The sequence below is a fragment of the Gallinula chloropus genome (assembly GCF_964237585.1).
Source record: "Gallinula chloropus genome assembly, chromosome: 5".
In the NCBI taxonomy this organism is placed as follows: Eukaryota; Metazoa; Chordata; class Aves; order Gruiformes; family Rallidae; genus Gallinula; species Gallinula chloropus.
Genome location: NC_140090.1, coordinates 10,831,172 through 10,849,213, shown reverse-complemented (window position 1 = coordinate 10,849,213; position 18,042 = coordinate 10,831,172). Strand labels below are relative to the sequence as shown.

General features: G+C 51.1%; 1 protein-coding gene across 1 annotated transcript in view; it reads right to left on the bottom strand.

The window, feature by feature from the left end:
- Positions 1-15,961, bottom strand: part of ITGB5 (integrin subunit beta 5) — a 60,377-nt gene extending 44,416 nt beyond the window's left edge. Inside the window, exons 1-3 of the mRNA XM_084265067.1 lie at positions 15,839-15,961; positions 11,233-11,318; positions 3,915-4,119 (exon numbers count right to left, since the gene is read on the bottom strand). Of these exons, the coding sequence (XP_084121193.1) occupies positions 3,915-4,119; positions 11,233-11,318; positions 15,839-15,944 (397 nt within the window). The 5' untranslated portion in view covers positions 15,945-15,961. The remainder of the gene's footprint in view (positions 1-3,914; positions 4,120-11,232; positions 11,319-15,838) is intronic.
- Positions 15,962-18,042: the final 2,081 nt, after the last annotated feature.

The window sequence follows — 18,042 nt, the reverse complement described above, 5'->3', positions numbered from 1 at the left end:
TGGACTACTGAAAGACCCTGCACATGGTTGCTTGGGTATGTCCTGATACTGTGAGAAGCAGCCCTCTTAAGTCCTCAAAGCAAACCAGGAGCAGACCAAGAAGTCCTGTGCAGAAGATAAGGAGGTGGAGCAGGAGAAGGAAGAGGGTCAGGAGAAAACTACCAGTGAGAGATGAAAGACAGACATCTTCTGAGCTGTGCAGGGAAGTCAAGTCAAAAACGACACAGAAGAAACACCTTTTAAAAGGACACGTCTCCCAAAAAGGGACCATGCCATCATCATTCTGGAGAAAGAAGAGCAAAAAGGGAAGTGAACTGGAAAAAGAAGGTCAATAGGGTCACCTGGGGAAGCACCAGCACAGACGTGAAGCTTCCTGAAGTGATGAACAGAAGGGAAGGAGCTGACAGGGCCAAACCACAGGCTGCGTGAATATGAAGAGCAGAGGACAGCCTTTCCCCCAACCTTCCCTTTTGCCAAACTGCTTTCCTCAGAGATGCCCTCCAGAAGGGGGCCTGGGAGGGGTGGCCACCACAGGCACTGCCCGTGCCTCAAAAAGGTGAAGTGGCTTCAGAGAGAACTCAGCATCACACCAGATGGACCTCAGTGGAACCAGAGAGGGGGTGGCAAATGTTTGCCTTACACTTTGCTGAGAGAGGCACCCTCAAACCCCAGGCTGGTTTGGACATCCCACAGTCCCAGCTGCCATTTCAGCCAGCTCAGTGGGGGCTCAGAGCCTCCCAAGACCAAATTCCCCCTCCTGCCCACCTCTCCCAGCTCTTCACAGCTGAGGGTGGACTTTGGGCATTGGCAGGTTCTGCAAAACTCTCATGGCTTCCCCTCTTCTTCCCCAGAGAGGAAACACACATTTTTTAGCATTGTGTAAACATTTCCCTAACCATTTTATTGTTCTCCTCATGGTGTGCAGCAGCACAGCTGCTCCCACTTACTTCCAGCCCAACACCACGCAGCAGCATCCCAAAACTGCCATGCTGGCAAGACGTGGCACCAGGGGCTTGCAGCCCTGCATGGCACTGGGGGTCCTGCTACACTGAGTCACAGGCAGGGCCAAACACCCTGCTAATTCAGGCAGGCCTGATGCTGAACCTAGCACTTGTCTTGTGGGGAGAGCATCATTTATACAGAGCAAAACCTAGTGCCATTGATTGCAGGGTAACAAACCATCATTGCAAGCCTGACTTTAATTCATTGCTGCAAAAATGTGTTTAGCTTCAGGAAAATTCATTCCTATGCCTTTTTTTTTTCATCCCTACATTATTCCCATTGGAATACCCAACCCTTTCAGAAAAAAATGGATGTGTCCTTCTGCATTTCCCATTTCCAAAACACTGCTCTTCCTGAGCAGGTTCTAAGATGGGAATTCCCATGCCAGGAAGGGTATTTGGGATGCTCTGATCAAACCTCCTTCTCTTAATAATTACAGATTTATTAGTCCCTGAGAAGCACCAAAAATAACAGGACCCTGGGCCTGGTTCTCCTTTCATTCCTAACTGCATAAATCAATTATCTCAGAGAAAATATCACTAATGTATGCAGATGTAAGTGCAAAAGAATTTATTATCCTCTGTGGACAGTATTACTCTCACACTTCTAGGGATAATCCAGCCCCCTCCTTCCCCACGTACCGTCACCACCAGCCCCTCTTTGGGGCTTTTACTGAAAAGCATTAAGCTTAAAACTGAATTCAGGAATGTTTCTTGGATACTGTCATGCAAAGGCAGTGCAGGAACTGGAAGAACTGCCTTTGGCCAATTCAGGAACAGAAATACGACAACCTCTTACCCAATAAAAGCTCTTCATACTGCTTGGTGAGGCTTACAGCTTGACAAGCAATGCAACTTGCATCTATTCATTTTTTTTAATTCCTCTTTACACTCTTCAAATTTTCCTCTTAAGCAGGACACGCTGCTTTATAGCTGGACCCCAGGTGAAAGAGCAACACTAAGCGCTTGACCTGAAAGGATCTCACAAGAAAATCCCTTTGAGGCCTTTGGAAATCAGCGGTGAGCGCAGAGATTTGGGGATGCGACTTCTGCCACAGGATGATTAGATCAAACTGCCTGGGTGGGAACAGCAAACAATTGACAATCCGTTCCCTTCTGCTTCTGCTTAGCAGCCTAAGAATAAAAGATCACCATTGCCACAGACCGCCGTGTGAATTCATCTTGGAAACAGTACACTCTGCATGCCCAAAATTAAATCAACATTGTCTCCTCTTTGTCTTGAGTTCACAGGGTGAAACCCATTCTCAAGCTCAAGGATTAATGGATGATTTAAACTGGGGATGATAGGACAAGGGTTTAGGAAGCCATCAGCCCTAAGATGGAGTGCTGCCCAATGTCAAGGGGGGAGCAAAAAAGGGAGATACTAATGCAAACATCTAGGTATGTCCCCCCCTGCCCCAATGACTCGATGCTCTGCAGCAGGCACACAGGGGGGGATCGCCTTGTCTCAGTATGGGAATTGCTGCCAGGGCTCTGCAGTGATTCCTGCAGCTCAGCCCAAACTCAGAGGGCTTCTCTGCTGTCCACAGACAACTCAAGGTGGCAACAAGTGTGGTCCTCTGCGAGGACTGGCAGGAACAGCCTGTCAGCCCTGTGCAGTCCAAAGCATCTGACAGCACAGCCCCCCTGGGGAAGATGGACCCCCCCAGCACCACCCTGCTACAGACCAGAGCAGGGGGACCAGTGCATCCAGCTGGGCAAAACTGCCAGGGACTTGGAAAGGGAAATTTGCTGAGCACCAGTGAAAGGTCTGGAGGAGGCGGCAAGATGTGGAAGCTGAGCCAGCCCTTTCTGCCAGGAGTTGCCTCATAAACCAGGAAGAACCTGTTTTGTCAGCAGCATGCAGTTGCAGAAGCCGTGCATCTAGCCATACACCCAGGGGTAACTACCCTCAGGTACCTGCTTTAAAGGCTTTGAGCCAAGATTTCTCTGTGTTTAAGGGTCTGACTGATGACTGGAGTCCTACTGCTGAGGGATAGTTAAGAGACATAGCATTAGTAAGAAAAAAATCCTGCAAAAACTGGTAGGCTCTGGAGGAGCACTGGTAGCATGAGCACCAACTCAACCTCCTGTTTTTCTTGGGCAAAACATCATATTTCATTTCTCTGTACACTCATGAGCACTGTGACAAAACTGCAAGCCTCAGAAACCCACACCAATTGCTTATAATGAATCAAGCTTTTATATTTGCTTCCTAGCTTCGCAATAAAGAGCTTTTTTTTTTCTTCCCCCACTCAGAAATATCAGCTGCCAAATTTTTGCAAAAATTCTGAGCCCACATTAAAGCCTCCCCCCCACCATCCAAAAAACTTTTGATAACAAGCGTGCTCACATGGCTCAGTCCAGCCATTCCTTTCTAATTTTTAATTAAAAGGAATAGATTGAAGAAAAGTGATGGCTCAGGGGAATGGAACAGGGATCTGGCCACAGTCCAAGGCCTGAGTCACAAGTTCAAATCTCCATCTTCAGCCTTGATCCCACGGCTCTTTTGCATACCGACAGAAAACAGATATGCAGTTTTGTTTCCAATTTATAGAAGGAGCTGTCTCAGTTTAGAGTCAAGCACTGTCAGCTTGGTGGAAGATCCAAAGTTATTTTAACTCCTTCCACCCAGCGATCACATCTTCAGGCTGAGCACGTTCCCTTCAACCACACGTGAGGGTTAAGACCAGTATTGATAACAGTTGTGGGAGGGCTTTGGTAACAGCGGTATCCTCTCATGGAAGGCACACCTTAGCTCCAAACCTGTTTGTGATGCACCACTGAAGTTCACAGGGGCCAGCAGCCACCTGCTTCAGCAGGCTAGAAGGTGAGGAGCTATGACACACTCTCAGCGTGTCCCAGCCATGCACACACTCCCCAGAATACTGATCAGAACTGCTGGGAACTCACCAGGACGAAGATTTAAGGCGACCTTCTGGGGAGTGATCTGCGTGACGTCCAGGTGGGTCTGGCCAGAGCCCTTGCTGCTCAGGGGGATGTTCTTCACCACGCTGATGCTGCTGCCGGGGTTTTCAACGGCTCCTGCACAACCATTTGCAATCAGGTTCTGCAGGAAGTCACACCGCGACGTGATGGACTTTGTGCTGCCAAACTCCTGGGGGGTGAGGAATGGACAAAAGGGAAGGGGAGGGAGAGACATCAATCCCACAGCAGGGGCTTTGTTTTGCCATGCTGGTATCTGTAGCAAATAGGAGATGACAAGGAGAAGCTGGTGTCATTTGTGGTGGCTGTACGCAAAAGCAGCCTGCACCAAGCCTTGAGCCTGGCAAAGGAATCGACCAAAAAAGAAATCCTGAGAGGGCTTGGAAACTGAATTTGCTCTCAGACCACAGAGCAGAAGGTGAAGCCTGTGTGCTTGTCCCAGCCCCAGCAGCAGCGCTTGCTCCCAGCCCTGTGAAAGCATGGCAAAGCGCTTGATTTGCTGCCTGGACAGCCAATTCACATCTCTGTGAGGGGAAAAGGTAGGAAGCTGTTGGTTTTGGCACATGTATTGCCTTGAAGGAGCTCTGCAAAAGAGAGAAGAGGACAAGGCAGTGGCATTGTGGGAAACAGAACAAACCCACCAGCCCACAGAGCCTGGTCAAGACGTGAAGCTGAAGGCAGAGGCTGGGTAGCTCCAGGCACCTGCACTCTCTTCCCAGGGTGAGATGCCACATGTTCCCCCTCCCTCACACTTCCACACTGTGGGTTTGAGCACTGAACCATCACAGCAAGCAGTCCCCAAAGCAGAGCACAGCCAGAGAGGCTTTGATGTGGGCAGGCTGTCCTGGGTGGCTTTGCTGGAGTATAAGGGAGCTCCGAGGCGGTCAAGGGGCAGCTGGTGCCTGCTGCAGGCAGCGAGGGGCAGGCTGCAGCTCGCTCCCAGGGGATGGACTGCCATGGCAGGGAGTCTCCCAGCATCCATCCCCAGAGGTCCAGCCCTCACTGTGAACCCCATGCATGGTGCACAATGCAGCCTTGTGCGGGGCGGCGGGCGGGCACAGCCAGCCACACAATGCAGCCTTTTGCAAAGAGCCCATTTGTTAGAATGACTTTTTTTTTTAATTCCCCCCACCCTCTAAAAAGGGCCAAAGGGAACGAGTTTCATGCCCAAAACTTACTGACTTTTCAACAGCTGATTCCTACTTAATTTCTGCACCATAACAATAGAGACAACTATCTGCTGCTCCGGGGCTCATCAACTAAAATGACATGAAATAATGCAGAGAAGATGCTTGTAGCCACGCCAGCCTCTGCTACAGCCAAAACCAGGAAAGGGGCTGAATAAATCCCACTTTTTGCTTATGCTCCAGCATGGCAGAGGTCAGGGGAGACATCATGGAGGAAGAGGTCATCCAGCAGGTCTCACCTTCACACCCTTGGGGTGTTCTGGGGGTCCCCTGAGGTCAGCCTCAGCACAAGGACACAGACAGAGGCTGTCTGCTGCATTTTCTCACTATGAGGTCCCAACACTATTTGAAAAATGCGAGATTTGCATTCCAGCATCCAGTGGCGGGGTGCAGCCAAGGAGATGTTGGATGGATGTGAACACAAATTTCTTGGAACGTGTCGTGTAAACAGATGAACTTCCAGAGAGGAGAACTGAGACTATTCAAATGATCTCCAGCATGACAGAATGAAAATCAGAATCCCTCACAAAACTGAAAACAACACCCAGCCTTTCAGAGCAGCACGTTTAGGGCAGCCTTGGAGAAAAGTTTATCTTGTCTGTGGTTTGACATAAAGTCAGTGAAAAGTCAGCAGGGTCCAGGCACTCTCCCAGGCTGGTCCACCCAGCAGCAGGGCACCTGTGGGGAGATGCTCTCCTGGTGTGTGGACCATGGGGTCCAGGTGAGCATCTCTGCCAGCTCATTTCTGCTGGCCGTCTATTAGAAAGGACACTCTGACTGTGCAAAAAGCAACACAAACAGCACCAGCTGGGTGCAGCTGGGAACCTTTAACTACTCCCCAGGAATTAACATGGGAGAGAAGCAGCCACATTTGCAGTCCTCCCCTGGGTCTGCTCCAAAGGCTCTTGACACAAATGGAAAGACTTGACTTCAAAGGGCTTCGAATTAGGTCTCAATTTTCTGCCCGGGGTAGCACAACAAGAGGCAGGAGGGGTGGGCAGCCCAGGGAAGAGGATGGTGGCTTCCTCTCCCAGCTGCTGCTCTTTAGCAGTCAAGCTCACAGCACATGAGACAGCTCTGGGTATGGTAGTGTTTATATCGCTGTTCATCATCCCAGCACGGGGTGTACACAAAAGCAGCAGCCACACGCTGAGGATGAGACAGCGACGGCACATGGAGTGAGGGGAGCACACCCGTGTGGGACCCATGGGAGCCTTTTTGGGGCAGGGTACCCATGCACAGGCAGTCTGTCCATTTGCATTACAGTGAGAAACAGCTATGCCTGCAATGTGTTCGTCTCCAAAATTCCTCTACAGGAAAGGCAGGCGGCTGGGGGAAAGCCCCTTGACAGCTCCTGATGGGAGCTGCACAGAGCGCCCAGGTCAGCAGTACCCCTGCACAGGTCCCCCTCATCTGACCCAGGTGTTTTCTCTTAAACTTCTTTCTCCTCTTCTCAAATAGGCCCCAAGGGCTTGCTGCAGGACAAGGTACAACTCAGATTGTAAACTCTTTCAGTGAAATGCTGCATTACCCAGGGTGGTAGAAGATATCCCCCTCGGGAGTGCAAACACCTCGAGGAAGGGGATGCAGCTCAGCACTCGGAGGCTGCAGGGCTGACCCCTACTTCTGCTTCCATTTCTAACCCAGGCAGAGTGGCACCAAGCAGGGGAGGAACCATGACCTCAAGAAAACCCCTGGTGTGGCTGCAGCACCCTACAAACACCCTTCATGTGCACCCACAGGTCGACACCCAAAGCCAAACTCGTGGCTGCCATCCAACTCAGCGCAGTTTTCCACGACAGAGTAAACTGAGGCTCCGGAGGTTAAACGAAAGGCAAAAAAGGATGAGAAGATCTGAGTGCTGAAGGGTATCACTGAGGTCCAAATAATTCCTGATCCACCAAGCTGAAAGGCAGCTGTCTCAGACACGCCAGTTCCAATCCCAATTTCCCCTGAGCAGAGGGCACCTCGCAGTCAGCTAAGCAACTCTGTGCGCCCAAAATCCTTGCCGACCATCTGCCTGCATGCCTGCTTCAATGAGAAGCTCAGCAGGTACCCTGCAGCAAGCAGAACAGCCCCATGCTTCGCTGGGGAGATCCCACCTAGGCCTCGTTAGTAACGCCGGCTGCTCCCAGCACGGTGGGCACTTTGTGGTGCACTAACAAGCTCACAGAAGCAAAGGGACGCAGGCAGCCGGAAGTGAATGGAGACAACAGCCTGACAATTACATGCTCATCAGCTTGACAGTTTTAAGGCAAATCGCTTGGTTCATGCCATAAAGATGGAAATCGCATTGACTGCATCAAGCTGACTAAACCTCACTCCTGACAGGACGTGTCCCTACCATTTTTTGCTTTAATCAGCCCAGTTCTACATTAATTCAGCCTGAAATGTGGCTGCTTTCTACTTTTAAGAAAAATATTGACGTGTTCCCTCAAGGAACATCCTTGATTTTCTTTCCACATTCTCCAGGCACGCATTCCTGAGATGGGAGAGGATGAGGTACAAGCAACCGTGTGAGAAACAGAGGGTGCCATTGGGGAAATTTCAGTTCAATTAACCCAAGAAGGAATTTCAGTTTAATTAATGTAATTGATGTGCATCTCTATTAGGCACAGATGCATCCACACAGGTAACGCATGGATGAACACACTGTGTGCACACACTTAAAGTAGTGGAGGCTCTGTACATTCAAATGCTGCTCCCCAAAGCAGCAAACAAAAGATTACAGCAACATAGGTACATTATTTCCCCCCCTACTCGTACCAGTATCCCTGAAAGCTCTTTTGGAGAGCATCCCCCCTGAAATCACTCCAGGTTGATTTATCCCCTTTGTATCAGACCCCTCCTGGCAGGTCAGAGGATGATGCTGAAGCCACTTCCAGAGCTCCCTGCTCTCCCCAGCAAGCCCAACCAGTCACACTCAGCCTGGGCAACCTGATGCCACCGCAAAAAAAATAAATTAACAAGCATCCTCCTCTCCCACCCATGAAATCCAGGCTGCTGCAGGGGATCACAACCACCCCCCAGGCCAGTGTGCAGTTTCCAGCCAGTCTTTTTCCAGCTGCTTCTGGAGCAAACAGGAGTTGAGGAATCTCCTCAGACTCTGTTGTGGATGGAATCTCCATCACCCAAGAGTTACATACTTCCCCCAGACAGCCCTGTTTCTAAGCACACACAGGCAATGGTTAAGGCCACACACATACACCTTCCCTTTTAAGCACCATTTAAACAGATCACCCTCTACGTCCTGCCTGTCAAGGTATTCCTCTGCAAGCCAACAGAATCCATGTCTGCTTCCAAATTTCCAACAGCCCAAAGCCTTGTGGTTAGCTCAGCAGCCCCTGGGGGCTCCAGGGCTTCTGGATACCAGAAGCTGCTATCATCAACTCATCCATCATCACCCCCTTCTGATGGGAGCAGAGATGCTGAACATGAGCAGAAGCAAATAGAGGGGGATTCAAGCTGAGGGGAGGTGATGCACCCCATACTAACAGGTTAGGAGGTGGTAGTTATGGATGTAGATTACTCTGCTGTGTCTATCCCTGTGCAATGCTCTTACCCTCACAGTTCAAAGCAAGGTAAATACAAGGAACCTTATGCCACTTCAAAAACCATGGGGACAGGGCTCCTTGTATCCACAAAACTGCTTTCACACACTCCTAACCCCTCTCTGCAGTTCAGGAGTGCTCCAGACTTCCTGCTCCTCTGCAGAGGGTGATGGAGAAGGATGCAATGCTGCAGGAGGTCATCTCAGGGAAACAGCATGGCTGTCCTGCTCGTAGAGGTCCTCTCCCACAGCTGGGGTTGGGGTGTCCCGCTCAGCATCTGCACTGCCAGGCACCCAGGGGGACAAAGAACAGGCACAATGGCACCACCAAGTGATGTTATTTCCCAAAGGGAGGGATATTATATATAAGAAGGTATACATATACAGGAAGGTGTATGTATCTGACATCTCTACACTTCCATATATGCTCCCAGGCATGCAATGTGAATGACAGCTACTGCAAATAGAGAAGGAAAACAGACTAAAAGCAATTTAATAAGTGTTCCTGACTAGACTGTGGCAGTGGGGAGGGAAATAGGGTGGTGAAATGACTACACAAAGAAACCAGATATGAAGAGTTTATAACATCACTGTAAAATTTCTGAAGGTTGAAACCTCTAGCTATCTTTTGCAATCCCATTACCTCACCTGATGATCTCAGTTAAAGAGGAATAATTAGAGTTTCAAGCAGTAAATTCTTTTAAAAAAAAGAAATAACAATAATAATATAGAATGGGTGTAAGAACTCAGCAAGTTTTAGCATGCAGCATGTAATGGGGACAGCAGCTTTTCAACATGTAGCTCTTGGCACAGAACACCTTGAGGTGTATTTTTAAATAGCTAAAGGCTAGAGGTCAGGAAGTATTACAGCACTTCCCTGTAAACACCCATCTTCATTCTTGGCCCCTCCATTCCATTTAAGATTTGTTTTTTTGTTGGGTTTTTTTTTTGTTTTAACTCTCCTATTTGCAAGATAAGAGCCAGGCTGCCAGTCCCATGGGCTGCCATACAATTAGTGGTCACAGTGACCACGAGATAAACATTTCTACTGGCAGCATTTCGCAAGAAGTTGTATTTTGAGGCCAAGGATCTAAAAAAAAAAAAAAGAAAGAAAAAAAAAAGGCAGCAGCTATTGGGTACCCACAGCTTAATAGCCAGCATTCCTGGATCCAACCTCACCACTGCAGATTAGCTGGCTGAAAAGGAGCTCTTCCAGCTGTTTACAAGATGTCTCAGAAGTGGGATCTATTGCTTTACCCTTTCCCTTCTGCACAACATTTGTCTTGCTGGAAAAGAGCCCCATGAAAGCTATTACAGTGTCAGGCAGCATGGTGTTAGGAAGTTTTCCTTGGAGAGCTACGGCTGTGCCTACAAGCAAAAACCAGTGAAACAGACTTGGCCAGCCAGGGGCCAGGTGCTTCCAGAGATGCAGAAGCACAGGGCTCAGTCTCCCTCACCCCATCCCCATCCTCTGCCCTGGCAGGGCTGACAGGAGGAGGAACAGGAGAAGCAGAGGAACATGCAGACAGCATCTGCATCCTCACATCAGGAGCACCAGCTACAGCTGCAAGGTGAAGCCTGTGCTCAACCCCACAGCTCACCTCCCCCAAAATGGGACCAGAACAGCCACACTGGAGGAAAAAGGATTGGTGGTGAACAAGAGAGCATCACTCTTGGTCATGCCCATCGAGAAGTTCAAGACCATCCACTGCACTGGGGTTTCTCACAGCCCAAAGCTGGTTCCTGGCACAGCAGACAGGTCTTCCCCTGCATCTGTATGCATCCTTACTACCCTCAAACACTGAGAACAGATGCAGCCATCTACACATCAGATGTTAACAGGTCTTTCACACTGCTTGACCTCCAGAAGTCACAAGTCTACATGGCAAGGTGTCATCCAATAAGATCTATATAGATATCTATCTAAACTCATAAGCAGTCCTTAGGGAGTGGGGAAAGATACTTGCAACTGCTCACAAACCTTAGAGGCCGACATAAATCATGGGTGAGGACCTTCAGCATTGTCACCCTGAAGCGCACAGTTGAGCTGCCTCACTCATCACCAGGGCACAGTGCAGATGCCAGAAGCATGGGTCGGCTCCCAAAAATGACAATAGAGTCAGAAAGGAGAATCATCTTTGTTACAAAGAGCCTGTGCCGTGCCAGGCCACGCAGCAAGGGACACGTAGCAGGACACCAGCTGCGAGCCTGGGGCTTTTTAGGGAGAGCACTTTGAAGCAAGGCTCCCTGCACCACTGAGCCCATGCAGGGACCCAGCACCCACCAAAAACAAGAAGGTAATTGAAGGGACAGAAGGAACAGTACTGCTCTGTGGAGGGTGTGTAGAGGCCAGCACGGTCAGAGACTTCCTTCCTACAGTGTCAAAGAGCTGGAGAGTCACATACACCCAAAATACACTTGACATGGGAACCCAAGCTGCCCTCACCCGCCCCTTCTGGCACGGGACAGCATCACAACAAGCGAGGGGGTGGAACAGCTCCTGTCTGTGTTACAAAAAGCACGTGAGAAACGAGATCTGCCCACCTACCTCCTTGGAACACCAGGCACACTTGGGATGGATGAGGAGACACTCTTCGCAGGATGTGGCACTGCCACTTGTGCACAGATTGAGACCTGCAGCAAGAGAGAATGAGAGTGAGCAGGATGAGCAGAATGCTTACTTCACCCCAAAACAGTGCTTCAGGCTTTCATGAGATAGTCTTAATGTTAAACATTAAGTTCCAACAGTGTCAAGAATAAAATCTCCTGGGACCCTGAAGGGCTGGAGAAGGAACAAACCCATAAGGAGCTCTTGCTTTCTTCTCCTTCCCCAAGAAAAATGAAGACGACAGAAACTTGTTTCGGGAGACTGAGAACCACAAAAATAGGACTCTGGTGATTTTTATTCCCTCTTACTCAGTGGCTTCTGGTTAATCAAAGCATTCATCTGCTCATCTTCCTAACGAAATATTGCCATTACTGTGGACAGAAGGCAATAGCTGTTTGACCTGCCTGAAACACAGGGGTAGCTGTCCAAAACCCCCTGTAATTCCAACTTTTGAAGTCACACTGGGGACATCTGTATTTTTGCAGGAGAATATATGGGAACCCTCCCCAAAATTTTTAGCTTAAAGCAGCCTTGGAAGATACTGAATCTCCCCCTTCTATGCAGGTGACTTCCACAGTTGACTCATGCCACAGTACATTAATTATGGGAGACATTTCCACAGGATATCCAGGTTAAGCCAGGCAGTGTGTTTGCACTGGGGGACGTCCAAGGCTGACCAGGGCAGAAGACCCCACGCTGGGGCTGAGGGATCTCCCTGCAGTGGCTCAGTGCCCACTGAGCCAACAGCAACCAGAGTAGCAGTGATGATCTTTGCTCCTGGATTGCTGGTCTGCAGCAGCACGAGGGGTACTGAGAGAGTTTTGCTTGCAAAATCTACGATCTGGGCTTTAAAAATAAAGTGGAACCACACAAGTTAAGCTGGAGCAAACATCAATGGTATCGGCTCTGAATGCAGCAGCTTGTTTAAGCATGCCTGTGGCTATGAATGTGCCCTTCAATACCACCAATGCCCCAGCTCCCCACCTCCAGCACAGCTATTAACCTCTGCTGTCAATAACTGATTAAACAAATCTTCAACCGAGGATTCAGCACGGAGGCTGCACACTCCAAACGAAATGCCTCAGGCCCAAACTGCGAGTTTGCTATTTTTTCCATCCAAAACCATCAATAAAAGCATTGTCCAGCCTCTGTTTTCAGCCGGTTGCATCTGCAGACGCCGCTGCACTGTGCCACTGCTGGGCATAACTGCAGATCGTGCGGACTTGCCGATGGCTGCTGAAGAACCACATGGAGTTTTCTCCCATCCCAAGAACTTTCTGCCCCAAGAGCTTTGAAATAAGGGATTTCACAGAATCACAGGGTTGGAAAAGACCTTTAAGATCATCAAGTCCAACCATTCCCAACCTAAGCTAAACCATATCCCTAAGTACCTCATCTACCCTTTTTGTAAACACATCCAGGGAAGGTGACTCAACCCCCTCCCTGGGCAGCCTGTTCCAGGCCCTGACAACTCTTTCAGTAAAAAATTTTTTTCTAGTATCTACTCTAAACCTGCCCTGGCCCAGCTTCATGCCTTTTCCCCTTGTCCTATCTCCTGTCACCTGGCTGAAGAGACCATCCCCCACCTCTCTACAACCTCCCTTTAGGTAGTTGTAGGTGGCGATAAGGTCTCCCCTCAGCCTCCTCTTCTCCAGACCAAACATCCCCAGCTCCCTTAGCCGTTCCTCATAGGATTTGCCTTCCAGCCCCTTTACCAGCCTGGTTGCCCTTCTCTGGACTCGCTCGAGGACCTCAATGTCCTTCTTACGGTGAGGAGCCCAGAACTGGACACAGTACTCAAGGTGCAGCCTCACCTATGCCAAGTACAGGGGCAAGGTTTTGCTGTATCCCATGTGAATATTTCACCCCAAAATGAGAAGCAATGGCTGCCCGGGTCACTCCCATACAGAGCTGGGCTGCAAGTGCAGGAAGCAGTGAATCAAGCCAGACAGCTGGAGGAAAGCTCAGCATGCCCTAGGCTACAAGGAAAAAGAGGATAAGTAGGTCCTGCAAGTAATTCTCCACCGTCGCAGAGGCATGACCGCGTCAGAGCCCTGCCCTGACGGGTCTCTGCTGCCCGCAAGGTGGTTAACTCTAACCCGGGAGCACGAAGCCCTGGCCTTTCTCTATGGCCCTCATTCAGACAGGCTGCTTGGGCTCATTCATACTGAACAAGAGCCTTCTTAGGGTGGGTTTTTTTTTTTTCACTGGCTGTTACCACATAGTCAGGCGTTTCATTCCTTGTTCACAACCAGAAGTTATATTCCAGCTCCTGGATGCTGCAAGACCTCAGAACATAAACATGTAATAGAGAGTAAAATGTAACTTGTTCTGCTGAGTTACAATGTACAGAGGGGTTAACACTTGCATTTCCAAGAAAGACAACCGAGAGCTTTTCCTCGATGTGCTGGGCAACACAGCAAAACCAATGGGCTTTACAAAGCAAACACTTGCATTCGTATCCTGGCTCCCCAGGCCCAGCTCTCCCACGGCTTCACTCACCCGTCTGCATGGAAATAGGGTAATATTTACCTCCACTCCTGACTGCTGGATTTTTGAGTTTACTTAGTAATAGTAATAGCCAACTGAATAGCAAGGTCTCCTCCTTCCACTGGGTGCCGTGGCCAAAGCAGTCCACGCTCCTGTGGACAGCCATGGGGTGACTTTCCTCCTGGCAGCAGCTTTTGAAGTTTTCAAGTATGCTTTTCTTTCCACTTTGGAGCAAACCCAAACCATTCCCAGCATTGTTGTGAAAACAGAGCTTTGTGAAGCCTTCTGATTTTGGACTGAAACCTGAGCTTTTTGCATTGGAGTAAAAACACGCAGGATTTTCCAGGTGTATTTTGTTGCTGTGCTTGATTCAGCACAGCCCTTCCTGAATCAGGCAAAGGACAAACCTGAAGATGCTTGTGCTAGTCCAGTGCTTTCCAGAAGCTGGGGCAAGTCACCAGATAAGACCAGAAAAAAATCAGTCTGCTCCTTGACTCTGATATGAAACCACTCTTAAGCTGCAACTAAACTTCTTACAATGGGGAAAATTCCATCCAGGATTTAGATGGGATTACACTAGAGGAAAATAATCCACCCCCCTTGGACCATTGAGTTCCACAGCCCACAGAGGGTCTGTCACGCTGACTCCTAAGCCCTGCACCTTATTTCATTTTGCACAGCAGTGTCCAGCAGGCACGAAGAGCATCTCCAAACAACATCCTTCCCTTGGACTGAAGTGCAGAAGAGCCCAAAAAAACAGAGGAAGGCTGCGCATCCCACTAGACAGCCAAGATTTTAATTCATCAACCTACTGATGCAAAGCAAGATAGGAAACTCTCATGAAAGGTACTCAACAAATTTACTCATAAAGATGCTCCAGGCAATCAGACCTCATTTTAAACCTGTTCTACAAGAAATCCTAGTTTGGGCACCTCCTCAACCTGAGATGAGTGTACTGGCTTGCTTGGGGAAAAATAAAAGAGGAAAAAAAACATGATGCACTTTATGCAGCTAAGGGGTGAAAAAAAGATCATTTCTGCTTGCAACAAGCATAGTAACAGCCTCACCCCTGAGACAGCCTGCTGCACTTTAACATCGATTCCAAGGATCAGACCTACCAAATAAATAAATAGAGCTAAGAAAACCTCTTCAGTGGTTTCGCAGTTGTGTGCCACATCACTCTGTAAGCTGAGCCTCTTGTTAAGACAACTCATTAAAACGTTTAGGACCGAGTACCAGAATGATGGACTCAGGAATTTTGGGGGCTCCCTTTATGTGAAAAGCTTGTCCGAGCTCTCAGAGAGGTGGGAAATCCCATCTCACGGGTCACTAGAGCAGTCACTAACTGCACCTCGACCTCCAAGGGTGTCGGGGAGCCAGGAGCGCATCCCTGCTGGGGTCAAGGACCGCTCCCTGGGCACAACGCCTACGTGGAGGAGTGATGTAAGGTGAGCGCGTGGAGACGGGTCACAGGCAGACCAAACACTTGTGCTGTTCCCCATCCAATCCATTAACACACACGGCTCCGGCAAGCGCCCGGGGAAGTGCGTTCTCCTGAATACGAGTGGCAACAGCCGGTCCCACCAGAGAGAGGTGTGTGTACACACAGCAGTTCCACGCTTCCCAGCGCCGAGGTGTAAAACCGCGCACCGCAAAGCCCAGCGATGCGCTCCGTACCCAACAGCGCGGCTGGGATCCTCACAGCCCCGCAGCCGGGGTACCGCGGCGGGCGAGGGGGGCGGCCCGGAGCGCAGACCCCAGCGCGGCTCGGCGCCGGAGCGGGAAGCGCAGGGAGCCCCGGCACCGGCCGCCCGCCGGGCAGGGGGAAGGCGACCCGCGTCCCGCCAGCACCGGGGCTGGAGCGGGCGCACACGCAGCGCTGAGCGCAGGCGGGGAGACGGGCAGGGGCTGGGGCAGCCGGAAAGCGGGGGGGAAGAAAGAGGAGGGAAAAACTTAAATCGTAACAAAAGTTCACCGAAGCGGGTCTGGGGGACAAGCTGCCTTCCGGGGCGGCGTTTGCAGGGCCCGGGGCGGCGGGGAGCGGAGCGGCCCTTACCTCTGCCGGGCTGCAGCGGGGCGGCCAGGACGAGGAGGCGGAGGAGGAGGAGCGGGGGGGGCCGGCGGGCGGCGGCGGGGGCCGGCAGCCCCCCTCGGCGGGGCATGGTGCGGGCGGCCAGGGCGGCCGGGCAGCCCTTGCCGGCCGCGGGCCCTCCCCGCCGCCTTTTGTGCAGCCGCGGCGGCGGAGGAGGAGGCGGGGGCGGCGCCGCGGTGCGGCCCCGGGGGGCGGTGGGAGCCGCGCTCTGCTCCGCGCTTCGCGGCGGGACGGCACGCGTACGCGTGCGCCTGCCTGCGCGTCCGCGTGTGTGTCTGTGTGTCTGTCCCGCTACCCGGGGTGCGCTGCCACCTCCCCGCCCCGCCGCGCAGGGAGGCGTAACCCCGTCCGTCCCCCGCGGGCGCGGAGCGGGCACACGCGGGCGCGTGTAGATGCGTGTGCACAGGGACGTGAACACTCGCGGGCAGCCGGGCACACGTGTGTACACCCATGCACATCCCATGCACGCACACGCACACGCACACAGCCGCCCACATGTGTTTATGCACATACGTAAACACACCCAGGGATACGTGCACGCTCACACAGACACGGAGATGCACACGCACAGGCACAGCCGGACACGCAACGCACAGGCAGACGTGCACAGTGTGCACGGCCACACGAGCAGGCACACACATGTATGTACCACAGGCACACAAACAACGCACACCCTCCTCTCTGGCCTCGCAGCAGGGGCACGGATGTCCCCACGAGTCAGTGGCCGCTCTCCCGTGGCATTTTCCTGCTTCAGGGATCTTCTCTGCGCAAACAAACCGCATCCATCTGTCCCAGGGCTCCCTAGCCAAGGGCACCCGGGCAGCGCCGCCCTGCCTGCTGGCTTTTTGGCATTGCCCACGTACCCACCGCCTGTCCCTGGCGCGATGGGACATCAACGGTTCAGGTCTAAAGGAAACAGCAGATTTATGGTTGTGTTTGGGTTCCTGGGGAGCTTTTTGTGTTCCTCTGGTTTACAAAGAAATCATAAATCAGTGGTAGAGCTGCTCACCGGTTCTAAAGGCAGTCTGTAGTAACAGCTGACTGCCCATGGCCTGCAGATCTTCGTGCCACTTATATCTACCAAATCTCACCATTAGGTCTGCTTCAAACACACACCCCGAATGCAGCCTGTGGCACTGCTGTTCTCAGAAAGAAGTGACTCTCTGTAGGGTCACCTGCCAACATTTCCCCTTACCTGCACCAATTCCCAATGCTGCTTTCAGAGACCTCGCTGGTTTCATCAGCCTCTCCATACCCCTGGGAGGCACCAGGTTTGGGTTTAAAGTCATTATTTGTTGTCTTAGGAAATACCCGTAACATTTTAACTGTTCCAGTACTGCTAAATGTGCTGAGTCCTGTTGCAGCCCTAGGAGCATCCCAGCTCAGAAGCATACCAGTGCAGAAGCATTAGTAAGTCCCTCACCAAACCCTCTGCTGTGTTAGGAATGTGCTGCGAGGGCCAGGCTGTGACCCATGGGCTGTCCTTAAGCTGTTGGCTGTGCGTGGACGAGGGGCAACATCTGTGATCCCTCTCATCCCAACAGTACAATAAGGCACATGCTGTTGCCATTTGTTTATAACACAATTAGTAGCAGCCACATCTTGACTGACCTGGGAATGGAAGCTGTGGTGTGTGGGGACTCCAAGCAGGTTATTCTGCTGTGGTGTGTTCTTGGAATTTCTGTGAAGAGAAAGAAAATTACATGCAGATCTTATGTTTGAATGAGATAAAATGCCTGATGTGAGCCTTAGCGCCCAGAAAAGCTTCATGTAAACCTGAAAGTCCCTTCTCAGGTTTTCTGGCCATGCCCAAGTACCCTGAGACACAACCACGCATCCAAACGTACACAGACACATTTGTATGAGAGAGCTTTAATTACCTTGGTTGGAGGAGCAAGGATGTCCTCATCCCTTGTCCCTCATCTCTAGTCCCTTGTCCCCATGTCCCGCCATGCCACCGCTGGGGAAGGAGCAGTTGTGCAGGGGCAGGCGGTGGATGAACAAGGGGGAGAAAGGAAAAGCAGGGTCATAGAAGGAAACTTCACAGGGGGAAAGAAAACCGCCTTGTGATGCCACTCGGCTGTGGCATCTCAAGTAGCAGAGAAGAGGATTTTGAGGAAGAGAGGGATGACGTTCAGAAGGAATCGGTGGCCTCAGGACCGGAGCCA